This window comes from Gavia stellata, chromosome 1, assembly GCF_030936135.1.
Source record: "Gavia stellata isolate bGavSte3 chromosome 1, bGavSte3.hap2, whole genome shotgun sequence".
In the NCBI taxonomy this organism is placed as follows: domain Eukaryota; kingdom Metazoa; phylum Chordata; class Aves; order Gaviiformes; family Gaviidae; genus Gavia; species Gavia stellata.
Genome location: NC_082594.1, coordinates 120464198 through 120490012, shown reverse-complemented (window position 1 = coordinate 120490012; position 25815 = coordinate 120464198). Strand labels below are relative to the sequence as shown.

The window sequence follows — 25815 nt, the reverse complement described above, 5'->3', positions numbered from 1 at the left end:
GTTCATGGCTTCTGGCCCAGACACCCCCAGAATGGTAATGGAGGAACCTCTCAAGATAAGTTCCTTTCCCCTTTGATAGTAACAGTAATATATAAAATCTCTTGTAGCCTAATCTGGAGAAAGTTGAGCTCCACCCTTTTTATTTAGGTCCTTAAAATAATTGTTCAAACTTTCTGTGTCAAACAGTAAAAGTTAGGAACTACTATTAATGTGATTTTGACAGCCTTTGCTTCAAAATAATCCATGTTACTGTCCCTTGGGCATTAATTTTAACCATTAAGCAGAGGATGAGCTCTGAACAGCTTGAGGTACATGCCACCTTGTGGCTTTAGAAGTGTGCCACTTTGAACAGAGGAATGAAGGTTATCATCACACTGGTATCACCACACACATACAAAGACCTGATAGAATTGAGAGCTTGCTTTCCCCAAAGGCAGTCCCACAGCATGAAATGAGCAGAGTTTTTCCTTCTCCACATAATTACACTGTGTATTAGAAAGAAATCTGTTAATTCGAAGCTGTTAGTGAAGAAAATAGATACACACTGAATTGAAACGCAAGAAAATTCCACACTAACATTAGAAAAAAACCTGTTTAACTGTGAAGGTGATCAAACACTGGAGCAGATTGTCCAGAGGGTCTGTGGAGTGTCCATTATTGGAGATACGTAACTGGACGAGCAACCTGGTGTAGTTAATCCTGCTTTGAGCAGAGGGGTTGGACTAGATGACCTCCAGAGGCCCCTTCCAATCTCAGTCTTTCTGTGATTCTGTGGAAAAAGCTCTGACATGTGCTGTTAACTGCACCTTGGTACCAACACACAAAATGTTATGAGTACGTACTTATTTCCTGAAGACTGGCCCTAAGTTTCCGCATCAGGATAGGGAAGCCCTCTGTGTTTGGGATTTGCTGGGCAAAGAATGTGCACTCTTTTGAAAACTCATTTATTTGTAAAAAATATTACCGTACATGTCAGCTGGCCATGGGCAGAAGATCTGATGTTTCCTGGGAATATTAGACATGTTATGGGTTCATTGCAGAGCTGATCTGTTCATGTCTGCTGCTTTGCCTAGCTTGGCTGCTGTATGTCTAGAAATGTGTGCAGATTGCATATTCTTGGTGGAAAAGAGGATGTTCCTAGGAAAGCCTAGGTGTGTAACATCTCTAGGTATGGTTGATTTTCAGAAATGCTAAATCTTCATCGGCTTAATACTTTCTCTTTCAGATGAACTTGGTCTACACAACCTCCTCGTTCTCCAAATTTTATAAGCAGTCCACAGTTTCAGAAGTCAGGTAAAATTGTGGTTAATGTAATTGTATTTCAGCTGGGTAGTATATAATGTAATGAGCCTGTAAGAGAAATCTATTTTTGGTGGTTATGATTTAAGCTCCATACAAATAGCAAAATACACTTATAACCTGTACCAATTCATTTCACAAAAGTAAGGGCAAGCTAAAGTCATATAAGCAGTTCCTTGTCTGCCAGGAGTATAATCTAAGGTAAACTGTACCTGAAGGTAAAATGTCCCTAAAGACGTCTGGTGATGCTTTGTCTGATAGGTCACACAGAATTGTAACCACTTAAACGTGCTGTTAGAGCACAACTCTGCATTATTGACCAAGTTGCACATATTTTGTAAGTAATATTATTGGTATAAAACTGTTTTCTACTGACAGAAAGGGAAAATCCCTATACTGCAATAAAGTAACATTTACTCTAATATTATGTATGCAATTAAAGCTAGAGGACTAGTTACTCCAATCTAATGATCTTTAGGAGGTAATCCAGCTCTAACTCAAGTAGATATGATGATTTCATAGACCTCAAAAGTCAGGAGCCCTCAGGAAGTCAGCCTAGTGAAGATCCCCGACTGGATGTGAGGAGTGCATTTTGGGCTTTTTTTTAAAAAAACTTTATTTTTTAGGAGACAAAATACATTCAGTGTGTCAAAGTAACAAGGCAAGATGGAAGTAAGCCATACTCTTCTAAATTTGTACTTCAGAAGCTTGCGTTGAGAATCTAGTCTTCAGAAAACTTTCGACATGATGGTAATCTGTAGGACGTTTTTATTTCAGCAACAACAATAATGGAGGCCTCCTTATTCATTTCTGGATTGTATTTGTGGTACCACAGGCGAAAGGCCAAGTGCTTTGTGAGGATTGTGTGGCTGCCATTTTAAAGGATTCCATTCAGACAAGTATCATTAACCGGACCTCAGTGGGAAGTCTTCAGGGCCTTGCAGTCGACATGGACTCCATTGTACTAAGTGGTTAGTATTAGCACATACCCATATCCTTGAGGCAGCATTTCCTTAAGCAAACATTTGTATCTTAAAGTAGCAAATTCTATAAATAAACAAAAAACTTTATCCAGCATCTTTAGCTTCTAATACAATAATTAAGTGGGGGGGGCTGGGGAAGGAAAAGAAAAATCAAAACCAGACTTGAGATCAAATCAAGGTACAAAATATCCCTGTGAACACCAATTGCAAAACTTCCTTTACTTGGAGTGCTTATGTTCAAAACCAGGAGCTAAGCCTGACACCTTGTAGCCAGCTCAGATACGGGTTTGTCTGTGACTTTAAAAGTACAAAAAGATGAAGGGTTAAGGTTTCCACATGATCAAACTTTAGCCACTCCATTGAAAATGAGATTCTTGTCACCCCTTTAATAAAAGATTAAGAAACAGATTATAAAGCTGCCCAGTCATTAAACAACCCCGGTGCCATTCCTGTCTGGGGAAGAAATTAGCAATATAGGTTTCAAGTATCTGTTTAATGTAATTACCTACAAAATGTTGTATGATTTTCAGCTCTATGAACGAAGGACAGAACAAGCTTCGTTCAACAACTCTGTCCAAATGAAAGCTGAAAAAGACTGTGGCCAAGGGTGAGAAAATGACCTCCTGGGTCCCTCTGTCTCAGTCCTTCAATTAAATTTGACTGCTTAATTGACATGCAGTTTTGTCTTGCCTCAGGCCCTAAGATGTCTGGGGACATGATACCTCCAAAGCTGCTTAAGGAATTTTCAGAAATGAAGGGGGTTTGGGCAGCCTCCCTTGTTGAGATAGCTGTTTTGTCCTGTGTGTTTAGTGTTATGCTTAAAGAAATGTGATTGAATTAAACCCTGAGTTCTGGATTTTGGGCAAATGAGAAGACTCACACAAGTCTCTTTCTGTGCAGCAGGTCTTCGGTCAGATTATTGGTCAACAACAGGAACAGGTAATTCACCATTTTGGCAGCTTCCTGGCAGAGGAGAGGTGGAGAGCAAAGCTTTCAGTTCATGTCTTAGGTTCAAAGATACTGCTCAGTGTTAATTTCAGAGGGTTAAATTCAGCCTTGGTATTTACGTCCTGAGTTGCTGTAAGAATGACCAAGAGTCTTGCATGGACAAATACAGAAACTATCTGCCTTTAGTCTGACTGGTAAATTTTTTAGATGTACCTGGTGGCATGGTAGGAAATAAACTCAGTCAGTTAGTTGTTTGCTATTCGCTCTGCGTTGAAGAGAAGATTAAGCTTTTCTAAACTGGGCAGTACTGAATTTAAATCTATTTATTGGCTTTTGAGATAAACAATAGCAACGCTTTTGTCCATCCTTTATCCTCTTTTACTCCTTTTTCTCCAAGGTTAATGAGGAGTTTTCCTTTTGAATCAATTCCCAAACAGAAATTAGTTTAAGCAGTTCAGCTTTGCTGCGGTTATGGGAGACACTACTTATATACCTGCTTGGTTTCGTGTTGTAAACCTCCAAGTAGGGTTCTTTGGCAGTGCGCAGAGGCTTTACAAGCAGTGTAAAAGTACAGCGCGTCTATGTTCACTAGTGTGTGGAGTAGGTACCTAGAAAAAACGTGCTACTAGGCTAAGCAATAGTATGCTAATCATCTTTGATGCAGACACCTGATAAGTCTCTGTTGGGCCAGCAGTTGTCAATCAGGTAGGGATGTGTTGGCCTCCCTTGTTCCTTGACACAGGCTTACTTTTTATCTTGTGAAGTCGCACCCTTTCACTTTTTTAAGGGCTTTATACCTCTCCATGTCTGTATTTGTCTTTTCTGAGACATTAGTTTGTACTCTTTCAACAATTGCATTTCTATCTGTGATTTCCGCTTCTGTTACCTTGCAGGGTTTTAGCTTGCATACTTTCTCAGAATTCAACAATTACTTTTGTCACTGCAGCCAAGTCAAGGTTTCCTACTACTGCTATCCCCAGCTGGACTTTGGGTCACAGACCTTGGGCCATGGTTTGCAATTAATAGATTCATATAAGCCTGTAATTTCTCAAAATTCAAGTCAAGTTTGCCACAGCATTCATTTGCTCAAAACCTTTCCTGACTTAAACTGCAAAGCATAGCAATATTGGCCTTTGTCACATCTCCTTACATGCACTTTAATTATGTAAAATAATTTCACGCATTGATGCTTAGTTGTACAGCAATTTCATCTCCCAGTTCAGTGTTCCAGGGCGGAGGAATTGGTACAGTCAGGTCTTATGTTTCAATTTATTCCGGAGTGCATTCCCTAGAGGAGAAGAAAATAAGAACAGTGCAACACAAATATTGATTCTAAGGCTTTTTTAGGTATGGTGTCCTTCACACAAAGGTGGAAGGATGACCTGCCATATTCTAAACAGCTTTCAGAGACTTACCATGTAGTCAACCACAGGTGGCAACTGGTACCTATGAGAAGCATAGTGCTGGTATGCAATGAAGTTGCAGGGGAACAACAACATGGATTGCCACAGGAGTTGAGAAAGTTTTATATTGGTGGGGTACCTTGAGTGTGTCTGCTTAGGACTATAGAATATGGTGCAGAGGTTAAAGTGTTAATTCAGCAGCATACAAGGAAGATGTATCGCCTGGTTGTATTTTGAGGGCAATGGAGTTACTTTGGCATGAAGATGCACCCAGTTATTAGTTTAGGCACACACTGGAGTGCAGATTTATTGTAGAATGGGTTGGAGAAGGGACTTGTCACTTGTATCAGCTGAATCTTTACTTGCATTGCCATGGTATCTGGCTATGCAGGGTCTGCTTGGGTAAAGGCTTTGTTTTCAAACTGGTATGCTTGCATTACTTCTAGTTTCAGAGCCCTCTGAAATCTCTGCACCATGCTCCTCACCAGCAGTGATCTCGTCATGTTATTAACTACTGAGTAGAAATATGGTAGTCACGTAATTTTAAAGATTATGATCAAAGCTGGCTTTGTTAGTGGTGAGTAAATAAGCACAAATAACTTATAAAAAAGAATGTTATTGGGAAGAGATAAGAACAAGGAAGAAAGAAGAACAATGGCTCCACCAAAACTTTAAATAGTTGTAACTGTAATTCAGTTGAATGGTATGTGACCCTTACAGATTGTTCATGAACATTCATAGCATTACTTTCAAGGTTGTAAATTAGAAGTGGAAGTCAGACAAAGCCTGCCACTTCCTGTCTTGATTAACTGCTGGTTAAAAGGCCAACACTTAATTTGAGTCAACAATTGAAAGCGAACGTTCACAATGCTCTAATTGGTGTTCCATGATAGTAACTATTTCAGAGATTTGTCTTTTTAGCAGGCAGAAATCAATGCAAATATTTACTTTGGATCTTATTCTTTCTAATTTGCATTTTCCTCCTTCTCACATTTCAAAGAGCTATGTTAAGAGTTTTAGTTATGACCAAACAAAAAAATCCCGAAGCTTTTTGCTGAATGGGAGCTGCAATATTGAATTGAAATAAAGAGCTCAATATGTTTGACTTGAAAGCAACAATTGTTTCAGCTTAATTGGAAAATTTGATGCAAGTAGGGTAATTTTCTGGAGATTCTTATCTAAATTATGACACCGCCTTTCTTTGCCTTTTTTTTTTTTTAATAAAAGTGTTTTGTAAGCTAGGTTGTATCGTTTACATTTCATGGTACTTCTATTTCTAACAGTGACTTCTAATGCTGCAAAAGTTTTCAAGACGAGACAGGACAAACTCCTGGTCTGAATTAATTTTGATCCTGCTTTGAGCAGGGCGTTGAACAAGAAAGGTCCTAGCATCCCTTCCAACCTGAATGAATTGGTGAATCTGAATTTAGTGGTAGCTCTTACAGCTCACTTCACAATAAAACATTGAGTAGCCTGATGTTTGAACAATAATCTAAAAAACCCAAAGTAATACAAAAATATAGCTTGATTTTTTTTTATTTTGTTTTTATTTTATTTCTTGTAAATATTCTAATATCTGTAGGGGCGAGCAGTTGATTTCCGCTTTAATGAACATTTCCCTGTGAACAATTATTTGATTTAAGTACTTCATCCTCTGGGAACTCCACAGATCTTTAACTGCAAATACCTGTTGTACAAAATGTCACTGCTTTTGTGCAAATACTCTACAAGGACTCATTTACAGCACTGTTTGTGATGTTCTGTAGTTTTATGAATGAACTCTTCCTTGGCCACAGACTTGTAACTAAGATACAGAGTGGCATGGACTACTTTGTTTTCACATTTAGCTATGCTTTCATATGTTGCTTTAGTTTAAAATTGTTGCTTTAGTTTAAAATTGTTGCTAGGATGTGGGTTTTTTGTACTCCGTGAGGATTTAATAGTTTTGTAGTGAGTGTCCAGTGTTGAAAATGTGACATTTCCACAGGAACAAATTGTATGTATGATCTGTATGCTGATCGCCTACATGAGCACTTTCCTCTGGATATTCATGCTGCCACAGAGGGAGCGATCTGCTATTTTAAGCTGATTGCATCAGTGGGCCATCTTATTCGTCTTTCAATAGTATCCCTTCAGATTGAAGCAGATAACTGCATCACTGACTCGTTGACCATTTATGACTCTCTGATGCCAATCAAACATAAGATACTGTACCGGTGAGTATAAATTTTCATCGAGAATTCACTGACAATCATTTGGGGTTTTTTTCTGTGCATATGTCGACTGCATTTTTTGTGGGTTTTGATTTGTTTTGTTAAAAATACTGTGATCTTCATGCATTATGCACACAGGACCTGGCAAACTTCTTTTTTTTGTTTTTACAAAAGTGGAAATGTTGATCTTGCTAATAAAAGAAGCAGTTAAATATTCTTTAAGTTCCTCTTTATTCTTCAACTGGAGTGCATCTTCACCTAGCTGCAGAACTATGAGAAGTTCACACATTACTAGGTGGAATGTTCTGTTTCTTACCAGGAAACAGACGCTAACTAAAAGAAAATGTCAAAATTTCCTCTTCTAAGCAAACTCTTCTTCCATATAAAGATTAGTGCTCTTCATATGAAGACTGAAGTTCTAAAACTAAGTCTCGTGATTCTTTGGATACTTACCGCCACTCACCAGTTCAGCGCTTTTTTTAGATACTCTATTTGAGTAGTTTAGAGGGTTATTAAAATCTAGAGTTGAAGCTCTGATGGGTTGAGGGATGTGGACTATTTTTTTTTTATTATTTTATTTTATATTTTCTCTCTTTAATGACCCAATATGCTGTTTGGGGATTTTTTGGTTTGAAATTCCTGGTAACTAGTTCCACAGGGCTCTGTCATACCAAAAGGTAAAGACAGCACCTCCATCAAGTCGACGAAGAGCTCAGTGTTTTGACCCCTGAAACCCTTTTCTCTGGCCTGTCAGTGTGTGTATAAGCCTCAAAAAAGAGCACTGGCTTTTTAGTCCTCTTCGAGAGCTGTCCTCTAGTAATCTGAATCACTCACTGACTTGTCTATAAAACAGCAGACGGTGTTCACTTACTTGTTAGTATCTGCAGAGGACTGAGGATATCTGCTAGGCAATGCATATGGAAAGTAACATTTTTTTTATGAGACTAGTCGATTGGCTCAGGTTCTTCATTTCTGACTTGAAGAATAACTTGCTTGTTTTTCCCACTCCCCAACCCCAAACTAAATCTGTCAGTCTAATAAAATAAATTTTCTCTTTCTACAAGCCTTTCTTTACTCTTGGCTTCATTCATTTTTGCATGAAGGTTGAAAGTCAGGATTATCTCCAAGAGCTAACCATTCCATCTTCGTGCTCATGTTTGCAATTTCTTTCTTTTTTTTATAAGAAGTGGCTTTCCAATACTGAGTTTCTAACTGGCCTTGTAACAGGTACTTTTGTGTTTAAATGCATGGAGTTTTCACTAGGCTTTGAAGTAGGTAAGCTCCGAACCAGTGCAACATTTATGCACAGAATGAGAGCAATGCATTGGGTTTTTGGTTTTGTTTGTTTGTTTTTTACCGATTGCTTATGTATGTACTCTCCGTTCTTCCCCCTCAGAGCTTGTGAACCGGCTGATTCATTGGTGTCCCTTGTGTCCACAAATAATCTCATGCTGGTAATGTTTAAGGCAGCACAAATAAAGGAACAGAGGGAATTCCATGGCTATTTTGAGGTCATTACACAAGAAAGTAGGTTTGTTCTGTGTTTGGAAATGTGTTTATTGTATAGCTTCTGTTTAAGATCCCAAAGTGGCTGTCATGTTCCTGACTATGGATAAATGAATCTTGTTATCTCAGTTTCTCTTTTTCTACATGCTTGTCTCTCTCCTTCATCTCCTCTGCATTACTGAGTGTCTGCCTTCCTCTTGAGTAATTTAATCTGTGCAGATTAGCTGTTCTTAAGGGAAATACGAAGGGAGAAGGCTGAAACCAGCTCTGACTGAAGTCAGTTGGTCGGGACTGCAATGTGCCAGCAGATGGAGTCGTTATTCCAGGTGTGGCACTGCTCTGGCCTCTCTCCCGGTTTGGGACTCGGCGATGATGGTGAAGGTGGAAGGAGTTCAGCACTTAAAAACTACTTTCAGAAAATAAAACTTCAGTAGCTTTGTCTGCATTTTCTATCGGTCTCTGCCTTCTCATTAACTCAAGGGAGTCAGTTATGTTTGTGCACCAAGTCCATCACCTGCATTTTATTGCTTGAAGAAGTGGTTAGATCATAATCACAAATACTACAAGGAACATCACACTAGTAGCACAGGGGGAAAAATCTAACGCAATCCAATGCGAGGAAATTCAAGCTGCTCAAAAAGATGCTGCATACTTTCCACGTTGAGAGTAATTAAGCATTAAAATACCATCATAAAAGCATGTGATAAATTCTCTGTCATAAATAATTTTAAATTCAGGTCTGTTAATTTGATTTGGTTGGTTTAAATTCAGGGATGGGGTTTCTGTGTTGTGTTTTTCTTTTTTTCTTGGTTGGGGTTTTTGTGTGTGTGTTTTGTTTTTAATAAATCCTCTAAATCCATTGAGCGGTCATAAAAGGAAGCTTTGGCTTCCAGGAGGCTGACCAGGTTAGCACACTGTCCATTTCTCTTCTAACTGGCTGCGTTTTAAGACTAGAGATCCTCATGTACTACTGCAGTGCGAATGTGTTGATGTGCAACACTGTTCGCTGAAACTTATTTGCAGAACTGCCTTCAGTGAAATAACCGATATAAAACTTCATAACATGTTCTCCTGGTCCTGCAGAGCCCAGCAAGCATTCCTAGATTTTTAACATCCTTTGTCTGTCATCATTGGGAAGGATATCTTTTTATAACTTGAATCGAGATAAGTATAACTCCCAAGCTACCCTGTTTTGCAGTTAGAAGCCTTGTGATAAATTTGGATGCTTAGCCCACTGAATAGTTTTGCTGGAAATATATTAAGGTTTACCAGCTTCTGCCTCCTTTTTTTTCCCTAGGGTGTGGAAAAGCAATAGTGACAAAAGAGAAAACTGGTTATGAAGGGAGAATCACAAGTCCCTATTACCCGAGCTATTATCCTCCAAAATGTCTTTGTGCATGGAACTTCCAGGTAACATGAATTTCTTTCTCTCTTAGGCACTGTTGTGTGTTTTGGGCATAGAGAGCCTGTAAGTAAAGCATTAACAATTGTGTAGGGAGTCATCTGCATCCTTACAGATGTGGCAGTTCATAGAAATCACATAGCTGAGTAGCTAGCTGTGCTCAGGTTTTTTGTGGTGGTTTTTTAATTTTTTTTTTTTTTTCTGTGCACCTCTTCTTAATGGAGAGAACATAGTTCCTAAGCTGTCCTATTACAAAGGTGAAGAGCTGAGGTATGTTTTGACGATTAGCCTGCAGAACTGCTTCACAGCAGAGAATGTAAGACTTCACTGTTTTTAATTCCCTTCTTCCCACCCCCAAAAATTTGGAAAAAAAGTATGTACAAAAGTCTTCTCTAACCTAGTTAGAGGAGCATTCTCTGATATCTCTTCTCAGTCTATTTTGTTATTCTTAATAAACTGAATTTTTCTGGATTCTTGTCCTGAACCAGCCCTTGTTTTTAAAGGAACATTACCTTGTTTTGAAAAAAAGTTCTATTTCTTTTAATAAAGGAAATTCTAAAGAATTATGAACTCTTATGATACTGCTGGGCTTAAAAATCCTTTGTAAAAAGCTAAAGAATGCTTGGCTGAGCAGGTGCTAGCAGAGGACTACAATATTGTGGCAGAAGTAACTCCTAGCACTACAAAGGTGGCTCAGGTATTCAGTGCAGTATCTTAGCTAACAATCCGCTGGATATGTGTCCCCGCATAAGTAAATTTGGATGTATTTGAGTGCTTTGATGTTGATACAAAAGATGTTTTCTGTGGCCACTGGCTTTTTGAAGATGAAAGGACTGTTGGCTAGAGGGGGAGAAAGCCTGCAGCTGTGGTGGGGCTTTGCCAACCTTTGCTTTTACTCAAGACTGAATAGCTGGCAGGTGTCTCAAGTGCTGGCTGTTGAGCTGGCAAAGTCAGCGCAGCTCCCGGAGCGTGGCATTGCCAAGCATGGTAACTGCTGAGATAAGTCTAAAAACTTTCGTGCACTATGTCCACAAAAGGAAAAAGAAGACTGCGTGCACTGTCTTTCTTGCTCACAACAGACTCCACAGAAGAGCCTCGGTGTAGCTCTGAAGTTTCATAACTATACCATTAGTGAGAAGAATATTAAAGGCTGTGAGCGAGGATGGTGGAAAATTAATGAACAAATGTAAGTACTTCTGCATGGGTTATTAAACTAACATTACCAAAATAAACCTTCCCATCACTACTGCAGTTCACTCAGAGAGTTTCCACAAAGACGGAGATACTTCACTGGTGTCTCTTATCATTCTTTCACTTTGGCTCATGATGTAACTGAATCTTTGTAAAATATGTATACATATTAAAAAAATTTCTATTCAGAAGTACCAGAAAGATGAAAACAAGAGCCTTTGGTACTCTCTGGAGAGAAAGAAATGGGGGAAGCATTGGGTGAAGGCAGATGTCCTGTGAACCCTAAAATAATTCTTGGATTTCTGGGATCATTGAACAAGGTCTGTTAAAACCCTTTGAGTATAACTTAATTCTATGATTGCTCATGAGGATGCCAAACCTAATTAACTTCTCAGTGAAAGCTATTACAATGAGATTATTCGGTATAGAACAGTAACTGCTTCCTCATTCCAGTCACTGGCTCTTGAAAGAGAAACGGCACAGATTGGCTGCCAAGGCACCACTGTATTTTTTATTAAAATATTGCTGCTGGGTTTTTATTAAAATACTGATGCTTTCCCATGCACATTGTCCACCCATTTTTTCCTCAATTTTTTAAGTCATCTTTCAATCACTGGATGATGAGGCAAGGTTAGATTTAGGATGTTGGAATTTGTATTTTTTTTTTTTAAACTTTGTTCAAATGGAAACCTCAGTAAGATTAAACTTGAAACTGAATTTCTGAACTCACTGCTGAAACTAAGCAAAGTCAGTCAGGCCTTTAAGAGAGTAACTGAAAGAATCACAGAGAGGAGAAAAAACTTTCTCTATTCTTCGATACTTACGTAGAGAAAATTCAGTTTGTCTGAAGCTCCTAAAATTGTGCGTTGATGGGAATTGGTTGCTGGACTAGTTGGGCACATAAAAACACCAGTCAAAACAGACAACATCTGGTGTGTTTGTGGGGTTTTTTTGGTGTTCTTTTTCTGAGACAATTGGAAAGATTTGAGATATTAGGGGTGGCTGAGATACAAATCAAATAAAGGCAAAATCTTGAGGAAAAAAAAAGCTGATGGGTTCATATTGCAAAGATTCTCTATATGAAAGAGCAGCTTTTAAATAAGTCTACCATTTATACATTCCACAAAATCAAATGTCAGAGTATGACTCTTAGAAATGCACTCAGGGTTACTTTTGAAGTACTGCACAAGAACACACGCTCCTGATTTCTGTTGCAAGCTGATGATGATATAAGGAGACCAAGACGAGTTTTCCTTTGAAAGTGTCATTTTCTTTGAAAATAAGGTTTTTTAAACCTCTATGATTTTCTGTTCTCTGTCTACTTTCTGTGGAAAAAATTATGATTTAAAGCATGAAACATTTTGATATTTGATTCCTCCCCCACCCCAAATTATAATCGTTAATGAAATGGGGGGGGGGAGAACCCCACCTTTTCAGCTTACTGCAATTACAGCTTATAGCATGCATATTCTGCTAGCTTAGGTAATAAGGGTTAAGAAGCTTCAGGAGACTGATCTTGGTAAATAAAGACTGCTACCATGATGGTGGTGCAGATAAGGTTCCTTCGAACCTCTAGGGACAACTTTATCTAACCAGAGACACTGAACGCAACCATGCAGTTCTTCCTCGTCTTATAGCGGACATAGAAACATTTCCTCTGCCTAGTCAGAGGAATTACAGCTGATGAACTACTTTTGTTGAAATTCTCATAGGCAGAAATATCAGCGAGTCTCAGTGAGCAGACCATTGGAGGTTTATGTGAACAAAGAGGTTGCCAGTGTTTTATTTTTGTTAAAGCCGTTGGTGCAACATTCCATTGTCTCTGCTACAGGATGCATGTGTCTACTCATCCCCTGAAAAGGTATCCCACTCCCTGCTTCAACATGTGGGACAGGATCCCCTTAATTAGTTTGTCTCTGTAGCAATAGTACGGAGTTACAGATGGTGCCTTGCAAACTCCACTTGCCCTGGACCTGGAGAAACAGCTAGTAAAACGCTGGTAGAAGGCTCCAAAGGATCTGTATCTCTGTCTGACAAATCTCACAGGCATATGGCACTGTGTACAGGAGATAGCTTCCTTGACGTAGCTGTTTCAGCTCTTCCACAGAGGGGCAGGAGCTTCCTCTATTTCTGGCGAGATGAGGTGGTTTTATGTGGCTGAGAAGTGGTCAATGCAGCCTGCAATTCTTTTTTTAAATGGTGCTAAGGTTTGTTGGTGGGAAGTTGTCTAAGTCACTGACAGAAGGAGAAATGTAGAAAATGTCTGTGGGCTAACTGTGGGAAATCAGATGGTTAGGTGGCGTTTTGCTATGCGCTTTTGCAGGCTGTTTTAGGTTGGGAACGTTGATGACAGAGACACTAAAATGAGTGAGAAGATGACTTCCTGCAGCAGGAAGTCTTCACTCTTAGCCCTGACAGATTTTTTTTTTTTTTTTTTGACAGTTAACTTTACTATAGTAGAAAGCTGTAAAATTAACTTCTTTTTTTGCATCTGTTTTCAGGACGTATAAGAGAGGTCTATTTATTTAATTGTTTTCTTCATTTATTTTTCACATTGCTGGAACAGAATCTCCTAGGTCTGTTAAAAGGATGTTTCATTTTCATAGGTAGAAACAAAGCACATATGGAAACATATGAATGAGCATGGCCACTCCCTATGCCATGCTTCAGTGGGCTGCACAGGATACCAGGCAATGTCTATCCACATGGAAATCACTGCCCAATTTCATTGACATGAAGAGTAATCCTCAATGCCTGGTGTTGCCAAAATAAACAAGGAAAATATTTACCTCTGGATAATAGTCCGTTATTCCATTTAACAATACAACAATCCATTTTCATGTTCTTCGAGTTCATTCTAACTGCAGCATGTGGCCTTGCACTGCTGTCAAGCAAGCGTGTGTGCCAAGTGTACTAAGAATCTATACAGCTGCTTCTGCTCTTAAATTTATTTGGACTGATACATACTTTTCTTCACAGGAGTCTTAAAACCAGATATTTTTCTCATAAGTGCTGCATTTTGGAGGGTTTTAGTGGAACAGAGCAGAGGGTCCTTATTTCTACTTCTAGAACAACCTGTACTGTCAGTGTTCACTGGTTTACTACATTGAAAACTGCCTCCAATGTTTAAAGCACGATCCAGCAACCTTTCCCTGTTAAAGAGGTGGTTTGGGTTTTTTGTGGGTTTTTTTGTTTGGTTTTTGTTTTTCAGCTAGCGTAGCATCTAAATGCCCGTTGCAACATTTTTGGCTTCTTAGATGAAAGGGGCAATAGAAATGCATAAGCAATGGATGGATTAAATGTTTGCTGGCATCAGGGAGCATTTAGGTTTCTCTGAGCTAAGTGGCAGCTAGGCAGAAGTCCAAGGAAGCTTTTTGCCAAAATGGCAGCTTAAAGTAGATGTGCACCTAAGGGGTTTTTTTTCATCTAGGCTAGTTATTTGAAGACATGACTTTCAAACGTAAGATTCCAGAATGTTAATGATGGATGAAAGCTGGGTGATTACTTAAGAATATTTTCAGTTTCCCTACATCTATTCCCCTCTGCTTCCAAAATAGTTGGACCAATTTTATCCCAATGCCTTTGTGCACTCTTCTTTAGGGGCAATCCTCAAAATCATAGCAGCTAAATTTGCTCTCCCCAGTGCTGACATTTTCCATTCCCACCAAATTTACTTAAGTCTTCCCAAAAATCCAAATCTTTTGAAAACGGATATCAGAAGTCATGACAAAAGTACCCATGTTTGTCTTGATAAATTTCTTCATTACACCTCCGTTCCCCTAGACTTTCTGGCAAAACATTCTGCTTGCATGTGTGTGGTCATGAAGGATTATCACCAGCATTTTGGGGAATTTGGGTACTGTTTCAGATGTTGGTTCTTAATTAAAGTACGGCAGCTGACTCTACTGCTGAATTTCAGCGATGTTGACATTTAAATTGCATGCAAGGCAATTTTGATGTGAAGGCAGCTCTAGAACTCCATTGAACACTTCTAGGTACTGCGGTTACTATGTTGATCACCAAACGATCTTCCACATTGCAAGTTCTGCTGTCAACATCGAGCTTCAGTGCAGTTCGGAGGTCTCAGAGAAGCCACTTCTGGTGGAGTATGGCAGCTATAACATCAGCCAGCGTAAGATGGATTTTTTTTCTTTTTCAACCCATCTTTGCATTTCAGACCCGTGAAGCAGCATTTTTCAGGTCCGGCAGGACTTAATTAGTTTTATGCAGGAAATTCTCTGTTGGGTTTTTGTATATTTTCTTTTCTAATCTTACTAGTTCAGGTGACTAGCAAACAAAGAGCCTTTTCTAGCTCGTCAAGGCTATGCAGCTAAGGTTTGTGGGCATGTGCAGCATGCTCTGGTTTCCTGTATGCACACAGTCTGCTCTCTTCTGCACAGTCCTTAAAGCGTCCTGCGTGGCTATGGCCACGGTGCAGTCAACTGAAGTCTGCTGTTCCTGTTTGTTTTCATCCCCAAGGTTTTGTTTGCAATGTTTCTATTACTACAAAGACTTCCAGGTAATGAACAGAGCGTACCAAATAACCAACTGCTTATTCCAGTGTTTCTATCAGTTTAAATACTTTGTGTGCAAGTAGAAATCTGAGCTGAAAAGACATCTCAAAAAGTTGATAAAACAGTCTACCGACTGTGAGTTTTTTCAAGTCCTGAAACAGATAACTGCTTACTGATACTTTTACCCCTGCGTTAATCTTACATATTCATGCTGTTAAAGCAGTAAAGAACCAATGGTTTCTAGTCATAGCTACTTGTCACAATAGAGCAATTTTATGCATTGCATGTATGTGGAGTATGTAAAAAGATGGTAACTTCATGATTTTTTTTTTTTTTTAAAGGCGAACATTTCTGTAGTAACAGTGAACAATTCATAAGTAACCTCAATACAGGTTACTAACTGAAGTTGCAAAGTGCTGCAAACTTTGGTTATTGAAAGTGAGACTGTTCTTTAAAAGAAGATGGCATTCTAAGCTGTCTTATGTTGCACCATAAAACACTGGCTGATTTGGTCCAGTCCTGTTGGAGAGCCGGCAGTACATATTGCAGTAACAGTTGAATTAGAACTTTAGAGATGTTTTTTCTTCTCTTTTAAAATCCCAGTTTTCAACATCTGAACTCAATTTAAGTGCTGGCAGTGCATACAGACTATTAAATTTAGATCAGCTCTATCATTCCTTGGAACACCGTAGTGACTGTAAATTGAAATGACCTGGCAATATTTGGGAAAAGGAAACTTTTCAGTTTTTTTGTTGGTTTTTTTTTTCCTCCAGCATGTCCACCTGGACATTTCAAGTGTTCTACTGGCTTATGCATCCAGCAGGTGCAGCGGTGTGATGGGATAAACAACTGCTTCGATGAAAGTGATGAACTTTTTTGTGGTTTGTATTTACTTGCTAGAGATCTTGCCTGGAAAACCCAATTAATGTATTCTCTAGTCTTAGAAGGCAGCTGAAACAAGGTGAAATTTTTTTTAGGGGGAAAAAAAAAAAAGATGTTTCCAACGTCCTTTGTGTCTCCAGGTACAGACTATCAGTCAGTCTTTTGAGTGCTTAATTCATAGTTAATTAGCAAGGGATGAAACTAAGAATGAAGAAGGAATGGCGCAGGAAAGCATGAGGAAGAAAGTTAGATGTGCAAAAATAGCTGTAATAGGCTATATTTTAGTTTTTCCTGATGTGATAAATGCTGGTAGTTATAAAGTTCTGAGCTATGTTGAGTTTAGTTATTTTCTTTTTGTGGGGGAATGACCAATTGTGGTGCATAGAGTAGATGAGAGCAATAATAAATGTCCATGGTGAAAGAGGGTTAAACTTGGGCCATTCCACCTGGGGCAATGTGTGAACTGGGATAGGTCACTGAACTCTTTTGTGCTTTACTTTCTCTGTGTGTAATGTGGCACTCATACTCATCCTTGTTCCATGCAGTAAAGCCATGAAAGTGGTACCCGGGCATAGTCAGAAGGGTAGTGTTAGCATTACAAGCACGCTTCTGTAGCTCATTTGACTTATGTTTTTAAAGTTGTCCCTGAGCGGAACTGTAACTCCAGCTTCACAACACAGGATAACCCGCTTGCCTGCAATGGAGTAAGCGATTGTGAGAATGGGGAAGATGAGCAGAACTGTACCCACAGTAAGGCTACTGTCTTGATTAATTTTTTTCCTCTCTTCTTTCATCTATCCAATCCTGACTTTAATACTGGATGCCGTATTTGAAGAGTTAAGAGGCACTATCAAGTCTAACTTAGGCTCTATAATTCTGTTCAGTTTTCTGATATGCTCATAAACAAGCCATTATTGATTTTAAACTGATTCTTTTTAATGAGCTCATGAACATCTGTTTCAGGAAAATACTGGCAGAAGGATTAAGTATTCTGGGTGCAGGATGGGGATCTAGGGCTTTAAAGCTTGAATCCCAGACTTTATCTCTTTAAAGCATTATCTGTGCAAATTGTTTCCTGGATCTGTTTTACCATCTGTAAAATAACTATAAAAATGATAGTTTCTCTGGAGCAGTTTTTGGGGTTATAAGGTTAATGTGTTTAAAATGTTATGAAAGCTACAAATTTAGCATCAGGCACGTGGAAGTTTTGAGTCAGCCATTTCTTTAACTTCTTAGAATAAACGGACACCATGATATATGAAAGGGAGCTCAACTGGGAAGTGATGCAAGTAACTTCTTTAAAGAAAAGTAATGTTTTTTGACCTGCTTGACTAGACCGTCTGTGTAAATGTTTACAGGATACTTCCATGTGTTGACAAGAAAAATAGATTGGGTTTGCGTGGCCGCATTTATTGCGGGAAATAGGAAAATGCCAAGGTTGGGGTTGCAGTTCAACTGAATACAATTAGTAAGACTGCTTTTGCTACTATCTTTCATTTCATATTTAATACTGAAATATAAAGGAAGGCTTCTTTCCAAAGTACTGGATGTCTTCTCTTTCTAGCCTAACACTTGCTCTACAGCTAAGTTTTTGCTACTATATCCATGTTCATTAGTGCTATGGAAAGGATGGGGGGAAATCTTTGTTCAAACTCAGTCAGCTTGATGCAAGCCTTAGTATAGATGCAGTTCTACTTGAATAGTTTATTCTACTTAGAGATTGGTTTAAGCCATCCCAGCCAAAGTGCTCTTTTGCTATGTTCCCTCCTGTCTATTGATGTCTAATTAATACATGTATGAATCTTTCATCTGTGCAGACATGTCTTCATGTGTTAAGCTGAGCCAACAGTTGTCACTTTTTTTTTTTTCCCCTCCCACAACTATTGCAGGTATTCCTTGCACTAGCCACACATTTAAGTGCAGGAATAACATTTGCATTAGGAAACAAAATGCAAAGTGTGATGGGACTGTGGACTGTATTGATGGAAGTGATGAAAGCAGCTGCAGTAAGTCCCTCTCAAATGTTTATCTTCTTGGACTTTGGACTTTTTACACAATAAAGCCTTTTATTTCTTCCTGTTTTGGAGTGGGTACAACTCATGCGGCAGGTATTGAGTTTTTATTGCGTCCTCTCGGTTATAGCAGGATAATGATTAGCTATCAGTCTACGTCAGGTCTGGTTGCGGAATTTCCTAAGTTCTTGTGGGAGGGTGAGCTTACTGTTTGTTATGGGGAGTCTTATTCAGCTGTAATGCTTACTGTAGCTATGTTAAGGAGCAGGGAAGCAGGGTTAATTGCAGAGTGAACTTGGCTAGCTGGTAAGAGAGCATTTTTGTTGCCTATAGCAGTGTCAGGTACTTCTGTTGGAGGCAGACTGGATTTGGACTTCAGGAGTGACACAGCTGCAACGAGATAAAAAACACAAACTTTTTTTCACTTCTCTGTTTCTTCTGGATGGTGAAGACCCCAATATTTGGTAGTATCAAGCTAGGTTCTAGTCCCAAACCTTCCTAAAGTAACCTCTGTACAAGCTTTTCAGTTTGTTTTGCTGTAAAGTGAACAGGTGATTGTTACAACAGCAGCAATAAAAGTGGGGTTACGATTAGTTGCTTAAACTGAATATTCTTGGGTATTTTGTCTGGCCGTCAGCTGTTTCTGGCGTGCTTACCTGTATGTCAAATCTGACAGCACCTGCCTTGGATCCAGTAGGACATCTTGAAAGACTAGCTGAATGCCTACTTGTGCTTGGAAACATTAATGCTGCTTTTGACCCTTTGGCTGAGTGCTGGAAAGTGCCCAGAAGCATTAACATCTGTATGTGGGAGTGTGGGACTGAAACTCATGAGCAGAGGCTTTATTTACATGCACTAGGAATGAGCACGAGGCCTTGCGGAGGGGTCTTTCTCTGTTGCTCTTCAAATTACACTGAGCAGCTTTTTGTGCTGAGACATGACTTCTTCCACTGTGAGTTAATAATATACAACAGTTTCAGACTTTCAGCTGTTTCCATGCAAATTAACGATTGGACCACCTGGTTTCTGAAATAATAAATCACCAAACTCCACATATGTGGCTGCTACTATAAGCATTTTTCTTGTATCATTCCCACTGTTTTGGCAAGAAATAAGCATCCTGATGATGCTGAACTTCCTTCCTGATGGACTCCTTTCAGTTCAGGGCTGACAGTATTAAATAGAGATGAGGGATTGTCTATTTTTATGTATTCATTTTGATGCTTATTAAATCAATGGATCCTTTGACATTTCTGACACAAGAAATATTTAGAGGCCAATTTCTGCAGCAGAGCTAGAAAAGAAACTTATTAAATTTCCCAGACCAGTGCCTTTTTTTTATGGAGTCACCTCTTGCTTCAGGAATAAAGGAGCCAAATAGAGAAGTATTCTGATTAGAGGAGGGCAAGGAAATAGATTTCAAAACATGTCAAAGCACAAGAGGCTGCCCAGGGAGGTGGTGGAGTCACCCTCACTGGAGGTGTTCAAGGAACGTGTGGACGTGGCATTGCGGGACATGGTTTAGTGGGCATGGTGGTGTTGGATTGATGGTTGGACCTGATGATCTTACAGGTCTTTTCCAACCTTAATGATTCTGTGCTTCTGTGATTCTTTCATGCTCTATGTGGGAAGCACTCTCATTAAAGGAAGGAGCTGGGGATGGAGATTATAACCTGAAATATCCCCTGCAGGTTGTGGCAGCAGCAGGAGCAGCAATCCCATCTCTCGGATTGTAGGTGGTATGAACACTGAGGAAGGTGAATGGCCCTGGCAGGTCAGCCTCCATTTTGTGGGAGCTGCTTACTGCGGGGCATCAGTGATAGCGAAAGAATGGCTTGTGTCTGCAGCTCACTGCTTTCAAGGGAGCAAGTAAGCAATCTTCCCCCTAACTCTGTCCCAAACACCGCCGGTGTCCCCAAACCCCTTTAGCTTCTGGAGTTTGAACCGCACTGAGGCAGGATGTGCCCTCATCTTTAATTTTCCCTGCTGTCAGGGGGTGTTTTGGGGTAGTTTTTTAAGAGATGGCCTGTTTGTTTGCTCCCAACCAGGCTGGCTGACCCCAGAGCGTGGCGTGCTCACCTGGGGATGCAAACGCAAGGCCATGCAAAGTTTGTATCTGCGGTGAGACGGATCATTGTCCATGAATACTACAACAGCAGGAACTATGACTATGACATTGCGCTGCTGCAGCTGAGCAAGCCATGGCCCGACACAATGAGCCAGGTCATCCAGCCGATCTGCGTGCCTCCCTTTTCGCACAAAGTCCGCAGTGGTGACAAGTGCTGGATAACAGGTTGGGGCCAAAAGCAGGAAACAGGTGAGTTTCATAGCTTCAATAGAGCTAATTTTGTTCCCGGGTAAACAGCAGCCTTCACAACTGTGGGTATGTGTGCAGGACACCTGCTTTTGTTGCGTGGCTGAGTTGTGCAGAAAATCATAATGTTTTGAGTTTACCGTCCTATGGAAGTAGGTTCCTGCATGCACATGCCTTCATATGCTCAGGAAAATTGGGTGCTGATCCTGTGGATCTCAGAGTCCTGTGTGCTCGTGTTGTTAGCTAAGACTTGCAGGGAGCTACACTTACTCCAAAATAACACGGTATTGTTTTTCCCCTTTGTTACTCTTGGAGGTATGTTAGCATGCCTAAATGGACCCTTTGCTGCTTGCTGCAGGAGGATGAAACCGCTAAGTGTCCTTCCTTCCTCCTTCAGCCTCTGTAGGCTGAACAGCCCTGTGGCGCCGACCCCAGCTGTGAGGTGCCAGCTCCATCCTTGGAGTGTGGCTTGACAAAATGGCCACCCCATTGACAAAATGGCTGCCCTTGTCATGGCGGGCTTCCCCATGGCAGGGGTAGGTCTCGCCCTCCCACCACCTTGTCCTGAGCTGCCTCTTCCCTGGTGCCCCTCTTGTGGCCGCTTTCCTAAAACCCTTCCAGTGTAACTGTAGGTGTGATGGCTTCCCTCGTCGTAAATGGTGTAAGTGCCACCGCGCCAAGCCCCGGGTGTGCCGGCGCAGGCCTGGCCCAGGCGGTTTGCTGCACCTGCGGGGCTGCCCTGGCCTGGCCCCACCTGCCCTCTCAGGGCTGCCAGCGCCATGCCGGCCCGGCCACACTGCTGCTCTCGGCGGAAAGTAGGGGAGGCATATGCGTGGTAGCCACAGGTAGTTAATCACCTCCCGCATTTTAACTTGATGTTGGCAGCCAGAATTACCACCTGCCAAATTACATTTAGGCTCTCTATAAACAGCTGTGAGAGAATATATGGTTTCACACCAAGTGCAACCACCTTACCGGGAAAGGATCGTGGTGCGGACATGTGGTGTGGTGCAGTGTCTCTCTTTGGCCTGCTGGTTAGTCACCTGTGCAATTTAAAAGCTGGTTATTTGGAAGATAAATGTGATGCCTCAAAAAGAAAAAAGGGATTTTTTTTTTTTCCTGTTCCCCTCTTTTCTCTTCATTGGTTTATACTATTCGATTGTCCAATCAGTCTTTTAAGTATTTTTTAAGTATACTTTATTACATACCAGCTTTATCAAATTCTGAAACAAAGTTTTATGAGGTAAACCAGCACTTGCGTGTTTGAATATATTGGTGAAGTTTCTTTGCCTGTATCCAGGTTTTGAGAGGATCACCTGATGATATTATTCGAAGCGTTGTGTTGAAAGGAGGGGGACAATTCAGTTTAATTCTGGTTTTCCGGAAGTATGTATTTTACAGAAAAGAGGTATTTTAGCAAAGTTTTCAGACAGAGAGGGCCAAATTTGAGATATGTCCAAGTTCTTTATGCTGCCAAAAGAGCAATATGCATTCTGTAACTCTGACTCATACTTTTAACTTTGGATCCAGCCCCTTCAGAGACACTACCCTAATTGCAAATCTGTCTTGTGATTCCCCAAATACCTTTGTAAAATCCTGTTTCCTTTTAAAAATAAAAAGAGAACAAATTAAGAAATCTTGAGACACTGTGCAAAAGGCATTAGAAAAAGCTTTTTGGCCAACCCTAGTGATTATGCCATTGTATCTGGTGTGGCCAATGGAACAAGACCATATTCCATAAATGCCTGATACTTAAGAGGTTTTCTGGGCTGTTGTAGTTAGTTGTTTGGAATCTGGAATAACTTGGAGGTCAAAAGTATTTGTGGATATTTTCTGAAGACTTCTTGTTTTGCCTTTCAATACATGAGTAAAATGCTAAGCTCTGTTGAATCATCCTTCTTTCAATTTGTTTTCCAGATGATGAAGGTTCAGCAATGCTTCAGAAAGCAGAGGTAGAAATTATTGACCAAACGTTATGTCATTCCACATATGGGATTATCACAGCTAGGATGTTTTGTGCTGGAATAATGTCTGGGAAAAGAGATGGGTGCAAAGTACGTATCTTAGCACATCTTGCATAGAGTTTATCTTGCGTTGTTGCATGATGAGGTGTAAGAACTGACCGGCAAACCACTTTGTGGTCCATACACTTCAGTTCTGAAAAACAGCAATGTAAGAATTCTCTATCAGAAAATATGTCATCAGGGTATTTTCAGACTTTTGCTGCTTGATGTATATGAATAGCGTCACTAAGTTTCAGTTGTGGGAAAAGGGCTGGTCAATTTGCAAGTCCCAATAACAAGTTCAAGTCAGGCAATTTTTGGTACAAGAGCCTCTCGGTTGAAGAAAAAAACCTGAGAAACTAGTTTGTCTCTTTTCAGGATCCCTCCCTCCCCACTTGGAACTACAGGGCTGTTTGAGATGCAGACAACTAGGCATAAATTTTCAAATATGTAATAAATCTGGAAATGCTGAAAGATAATAAACCTGAAGTTCCTTCTAGTGAATAGTAGTAAAACTATATATACACATAATATACACATAATATATATATAAATATATCTTATTTTATATTATATATGTTATATAATATATACTTTATTATATAGAACTTTTATATAAAGCATATATATTTAGTACTAAAATAGTAGTAAATTTACTACTAAAATGGTAGTAAAACTACTAATTTTTATGATGGAGATCTGGAATTTTTGAGATGTTCTAGCTTTCACTGGTCTACATAAAAGTGAGAAAAACAACAATAACTCTCAGGGCAAGCAATGTCTGAGGGCTTTCTGAGGGAGAATAATGTACCAGCTGCTTTTTAGAGATTAGTGAGATCATTGACATTAAGCCTCATTTTCACTAACTGGAGAATTTTTTTCTCCAGTTATCTGTCTGGCGACTCAAGATATAGCCAAGGAAAAGCATAATTTACAGGTCTTTTGGCTGCATGTCTGTAAGGGTAAATGATGTGTGACTGTGTCTGGCAGTTGTTAGAGCTGATCGAAATGTGGGATTTCTGTTTTGTGAAAAATGCTGGTGTACCACTTTTCTTTTGTCCCAGAAATTGAAGAAAAAAGTTGAAAATTTTACTCTCTAAATGCAAAATCTTAATTTTCAAGGATGGAAAAAATTATTTTCTAAGTTAAATCTTTAACAATCTTGTGAGGCAATTCAAGATAATCCTGCTTTGAACATCAGGTGGCTTTACTTAGATCATCTCCTGATGTCCCTGCTAACCTGTATATCCTAAAATCCTATAAAGTTAAAGCAAATAGTTTCCTAGCTCTAACAAAATATATGCCTAGAAGGAAGGCACTTCTCTTGCCAAACATTTAAATTTAACCAACCTTTGGTTTTTGGAAATCCTTTATTGCATCCAATGCTTTGGTAAAGTTTAGTTTTCTACTAGCTGTCTGGTTCAGAGAGGTTGTGTCTACAGCAGAGTTTTACAAGAAAGTATAAGCTTGGTCCAAGAAATTTTCCCAAAATGGTGGCACTTTTTTTTTTTTTCCCTGAATGTCTGCTAATATATTTCTACAAGAATACCATATAAAGGAAAAGTACTATTTGCATTGTCCTGTATTATGGAATTATGCCATGCTGTATAAAACTTTGAAGTCTATAACAGACTTCATTTTAACTGCTCTAATTAAAAAGGCATTGTGTGCCCCTAAACATTACCTGCTGGCTTGTATCTGCTAGAGGACAACATGAAGGTTTTTTTCCTCCTTAATAAAAAAAAACCCAAACAAATAAATTGAGGGATCCAATCTGTTTCCATTTACTTTTAATTTGAAAGAAGTTATCATTATTAAATACTGCAATTGTATTTTAATTTTTAATTTTTAGAAAAACCTACCATTTTTTGGAGTCCTTACGTGTGTAACCTATAAATGAACATGCATATTAAGTAGCAGATTTTGGAGTTATCTGTAAGTTTGAGGCTGGGAAGTTAATTGTGAATTTTAAACCTTGTCCATGAAATGTAATATCATTATTATTGTCTTTAAAGAGTGAGAGATAGCCTTCTCTCTTGTGAAAGATCGAATTTTGGTACAAATGTGCAATCCCATCTGCTTCAAGAAAAAAACCCCTGTTGACTCTCTGATGGTTTGAACTGTGTGAATGGGAAAATATAATCACTACTGGAATTACTCAGGCAAAATATCTTCTGTGGAATTTTGTCTCAGTTTTTATAACCTGTATTGTAAACACATACAACTCAATATACTCTTTTTAGGGTGATTCTGGTGGACCATTGTCATGTCAAAGTAACGGAGATGGAAAATGGTTTTTGACTGGCATTGTTAGCTGGGGTTATGGATGCGGAAGACCAAATTTCCCTGGCGTCTACACAAAAGTGTCAAATTTTGCACCATGGATTCACAAATACGTGCCTTCAGTCTTGTAACCTGGAAAGTGTTTTGCTGGAATAAAACATGTCCTGGATATCTTCATTAAAAATCATACTTGGTAAAACTGTTCAGTGGTGGAATTTCTTTGTACATCTCCCTGCGGACTCAATATTTGATTCTGGAGTACACATATGGAAGTAACAAATGCCCTTTCATCAAACCTTGGTGAAAGAGGAAGAGATTGATCTTGTGGTGGTTGTTCTATGCAGATGTCTGGAGACACAGGATAGAGGTGCAATAATAAACTTCTGGCACTTTCAGAAAGAAAAAGTTTTCATTTGCCAGGCACCAGCTAAGTGCATGTGCAATCATCTTTTGGGAAGCAGAAGAAACAAATGACCAGCTAGAGACAGGAGCTTAAGTCTTACTCAGTCATTTCCTCTGAGATGTGTATGGCCCAATACAGTAGTGACTGTGAAGTAGCAATCAACAGCTAGTACTCTTGCAAATACTACTTTTCCTACCTTCTCCAGCAAGAACAGCTGATAGAGAGAGGGAGAGGAGGAACTGCAGAAATTGAACTCAATTCTCTCAAATCTGCAGAGCCTTCATTTTTGGAGATCAGAAGTTCTGCGGTTAAGCATGGAAGAAAACATTAGTCTTATTCCTTCTCCAACTTCTATTTTAATTAATGGCCTGGTTTGAAGCTACCAACTCTTTTATTTCCTGCCTTAATTTCCCCATATTCAAGATTATCCACAGTTCATCCACTTGAGAATTTGAATTC

At 39.5% G+C, this 25815-nt stretch overlaps 1 protein-coding gene across 1 annotated transcript in view; it reads left to right on the top strand.

Moving 5' to 3' along the window:
• Nucleotides 1-25084, top strand: part of TMPRSS7 (transmembrane serine protease 7) — a 31996-nt gene extending 6912 nt beyond the window's left edge. The window contains exons 4-18 of the mRNA XM_059820352.1: nucleotides 1226-1293; nucleotides 2077-2270; nucleotides 3183-3221; nucleotides 6621-6849; nucleotides 8243-8373; nucleotides 9650-9762; nucleotides 10834-10940; nucleotides 14941-15077; nucleotides 16233-16340; nucleotides 16981-17091; nucleotides 18231-18347; nucleotides 20045-20222; nucleotides 20402-20670; nucleotides 22585-22721; nucleotides 24914-25084. Of these exons, the coding sequence (XP_059676335.1) occupies nucleotides 1226-1293; nucleotides 2077-2270; nucleotides 3183-3221; nucleotides 6621-6849; nucleotides 8243-8373; nucleotides 9650-9762; nucleotides 10834-10940; nucleotides 14941-15077; nucleotides 16233-16340; nucleotides 16981-17091; nucleotides 18231-18347; nucleotides 20045-20222; nucleotides 20402-20670; nucleotides 22585-22721; nucleotides 24914-25084 (2109 nt within the window). The remainder of the gene's footprint in view (nucleotides 1-1225; nucleotides 1294-2076; nucleotides 2271-3182; nucleotides 3222-6620; nucleotides 6850-8242; nucleotides 8374-9649; nucleotides 9763-10833; nucleotides 10941-14940; nucleotides 15078-16232; nucleotides 16341-16980; nucleotides 17092-18230; nucleotides 18348-20044; nucleotides 20223-20401; nucleotides 20671-22584; nucleotides 22722-24913) is intronic.
• The last annotated feature ends 731 nt before the right edge of the window (nucleotides 25085-25815 follow it).